The sequence below is a fragment of the Carassius carassius genome, chromosome 46 (genome assembly GCF_963082965.1).
Source record: "Carassius carassius chromosome 46, fCarCar2.1, whole genome shotgun sequence".
NCBI lineage: Eukaryota > Metazoa > Chordata > Actinopteri > Cypriniformes > Cyprinidae > Carassius > Carassius carassius.
In genome coordinates, this window is record NC_081800.1 from 1,305,726 (window position 1) to 1,309,000 (window position 3,275).

Consider the following 3,275-nt stretch of genomic DNA (forward strand, 5'->3'; position numbering starts at 1 on the left):
ATATTTGTTCCTCTTCTTAGTTTTCTTTAAGAATAAACAATAAAGCTGGCTTAAACATTTAGGCCTTTTTGTAACTCAAGTGCAGTTTTGAATCAGGAAATTTCTTTTTTTTTTTTAAATGTTATATTTGCTAAGGAAGGGATACCAAAAAGGGAAGGTATCAGTGGAAGTAAACCCCAGCAGAAACACTAATATAACAAGGAGACTGAGACCATTTTGCTGTTGCCTAGCAACACTTGAACAAATTTTTAAAACGTTTAAGATGCCCCATACTGCTTTGAGGGATGTATATTTGTATACAGCCCATCTTCAGGTCTGCAGTGCTCACAAACAACCTGGTTCTTTTGTACTCGTAACCAACCATTTATTGTCAATTTTTCAAGACAAGTAAGAGACACTGAACACAAGTGTTCTCAAATAGTAATTACAACAAGAAGGGCTGATTACTCTCTTATAGCTGACAGGATTTGTATATTTTATTAAAACAAAATCAAGCCCAAGTTTCCAGATTTTCCAGCCTTTTTGGAAGCATTCAATTCTGTTATATTAAAATAATAACAACAACAACAATAATAATAATAATAATAATACTAATAATAATAATAATAATTATTATTATAATAACAACACTAAATGCTTGTTATGCTTCTTTTGGTACCATCGAAACTGTTTTTCTTTCTTTCTTTTTAATACCATAAATACGAATTCATATGACTGAATAAACCTGACTATTCAAATCAGGTAAAACCAACTTCTTCTTGTTCATCAGTATTTTCAAACAAATTCTCAAAACACAAAACAACATGTTCCAAAACTACCATGGTTTGACCAGTTATTGTTCATTTTAAATAATTATACTAAATGTTTTTGGTAGCATATTGATTATTGCATATTTCCCTTTAAATGAGTCTATCTGGGAATAATATGGGTGTCATCAGCAAGCCAAAAGTACTCAAGTGTCCACAGCAGGTGCATAAAAATGTCATGTTTTCACAGCCCGTAACCAAATGGAGATGCAGCCAGATGGAGTGCAAATGTTACATTTCATGTAGTATCATTAGTAGGTTAGTTCACCCCTCATTGTTTCACCATCTGCTTCCAATTGAGTTCTCCACTCTGAGCCAAGCTTTGAGAGGAGGTGAAATCTATACCACTCTGACCCAAATCCCACACTGTGTTCATTAAATTTTCATTAACAAGTGTTTACATACATTCACAAATCTTTAATTCAGAAGAAATAAAAAAGCTAGCTAAAGGGTTAAAGCATGATATATCTTTTGTGTGCATTAACCAGGAAACAGATGATTCTTCTGCACAATCTGACTTTGCTGCAGCCTGGAATTGAACTACTGGTTTCGTCTGGTCAGAGGAGAACTGGCCCCCCAACTGAGCCTGGTTTCTCCCAAGGTTTTTTTCTCCATTCTGTCACCGATGGAGTTTTGGTTCCTTGCCGCTGTCGCCTCTGGCTTGCTTAGTTGGGGTCACTTCATCTACAGCGATATTGTTGACTTGATTGCAAATAAATGCACGGACACTATCTAAACTGAACAGAGATGACATCACTGAACTCAATGATGAACTGCCTTTAACTGTCATTTTGCATTATTGACACACTGTTTTGCTAATGAATGTTGTTCAGTTGCTTTGACTCAATGTATTTTGTTTAAAGCGATATATAAATAAAGGTGACTTGACTTGACTTATACATATTCTTTATGGACTGAAAAGTTGAAAATACTTTACTTACTGCTTATTTATGGATTTCCAACAAAAGGTGAAGACTGCATTGGAGGCCAGGGTATTAATGCAATCCAATTATGCATTCAATAAAAGACAGTGTCCAATATAATTTCTCAACCCCCAACCCCAACCCCACCCCCACCCCACCCTTTTTCCTTGAGGCATTCTTTATTTAAGTGACATCAGTTTCAAATGAGGGATGATATTTCCTGCTCACACCTGATGCTGTGTCAGTGGCTTTACCTTTTCTGCTCCTCATCTGCCATATATTTAATATATATTATGGTTGAAGTGGGCTGAGTTTGAAGAGGGCTTTAGAATGGGCAGTGAATGCATGAGCTAAATTTAACCTCATGGTAGCCACAAATGGAGCTAGCCCATGTTCTTAATATGCTGTTGCATCTTAAGAATTGTGATTAGTTTTTTTTTAAATAATAATAATAATAATAAAAATATTATTTAAAAAGGAAAACATGAATATTCCACTGATATAGGACTAGTTTTAAATGAGTATTATATGAACAAAATCAAATTTTAAGGTAAATATTTGCGTGCCTGACCTGAAAGTGTGTGTGTGTGTTCGTTGGGGGGTGTTGACTTTCACATGTCATTGACTCTCTGGAAATGATGAGTAGCTGCTGATCTCAGACAGCCGTTGCTCGTGGATTCAGCACAACTCGCCCGTGGACAGCTCCCGCAGGACCGCTTTTACATGGACAGAACGCTTATTTATGTGCCAAGTCATACTGGAAGTTTACAACTTGGAGAGGAATCTACGGATACCTCACTGCATGAAACACGGGTATATTGCTTTTGGGAAAGAAGCCAAATTCACTGTAAGTATATACGTGAATGAAATTATTTTCATTTCATTCAAATGTATTCAGTGTGTTTGTGTGTGTGTATAAATGTATTTAATAAAATGGGTATAACAATAATAAATGCACCACAACACTGTAGAAACAACTGAGAAGCTGGCAGACCATTCTATCAAAAAATAAAAAATAAAATACATATATTAAAATTGACTGTCTTGACACAATTCTGTCTCAATTAGAGATGGCAGATTTCTTAGTGTTTTCTTGTGTGTGTGTGTGTGTGTGTCGCCTTCGATTTCAAACAGCGGACTGAATTTATGGAGAAAAAAAAACACCAACATGATTTCGTGTGATTCGGTGTCTTCAGGTTAATTGAAACTGTGTCGGGTTCGATCGGGTGTTTGTGTGGTGGATCTCTAGCCTACTGCTGTCTGAAATCAGAGACATGGCGACAAATAACACCAAAAGCACCGATGGACAAGTTGTGACGGAACTCAACGAGATCACAACTAATGACAAACCCAAAGCAGAGGACGACAAACCAGAGAAAAAGAATAAAGACATTCCAGACAGAGAAACTTGGGGTGGGAAATTTGATTTTCTCCTGTCATGTGTGGGCTACGCCATCGGATTGGGCAACGTGTGGAGATTTCCTTATCTGTGCGGGAAAAACGGCGGAGGTAAGAGCAGCTTGAGCTTCTCCAGGAGTCCGAGATG

General features: G+C 36.8%; 1 protein-coding gene across 1 annotated transcript in view; it reads left to right on the top strand.

Moving 5' to 3' along the window:
* Positions 1–2,346: 2,346 nt before the first annotated feature.
* Positions 2,347–3,275, top strand: part of LOC132129447 (sodium- and chloride-dependent GABA transporter 1-like) — a 10,402-nt gene continuing 9,473 nt past the window's right edge. Inside the window, exons 1-2 of the mRNA XM_059541059.1 lie at positions 2,347–2,576; positions 2,926–3,238. Coding sequence (XP_059397042.1) covers positions 3,004–3,238 — 235 coding nt within the window. The 5' untranslated portion in view covers positions 2,347–2,576; positions 2,926–3,003. The remainder of the gene's footprint in view (positions 2,577–2,925; positions 3,239–3,275) is intronic.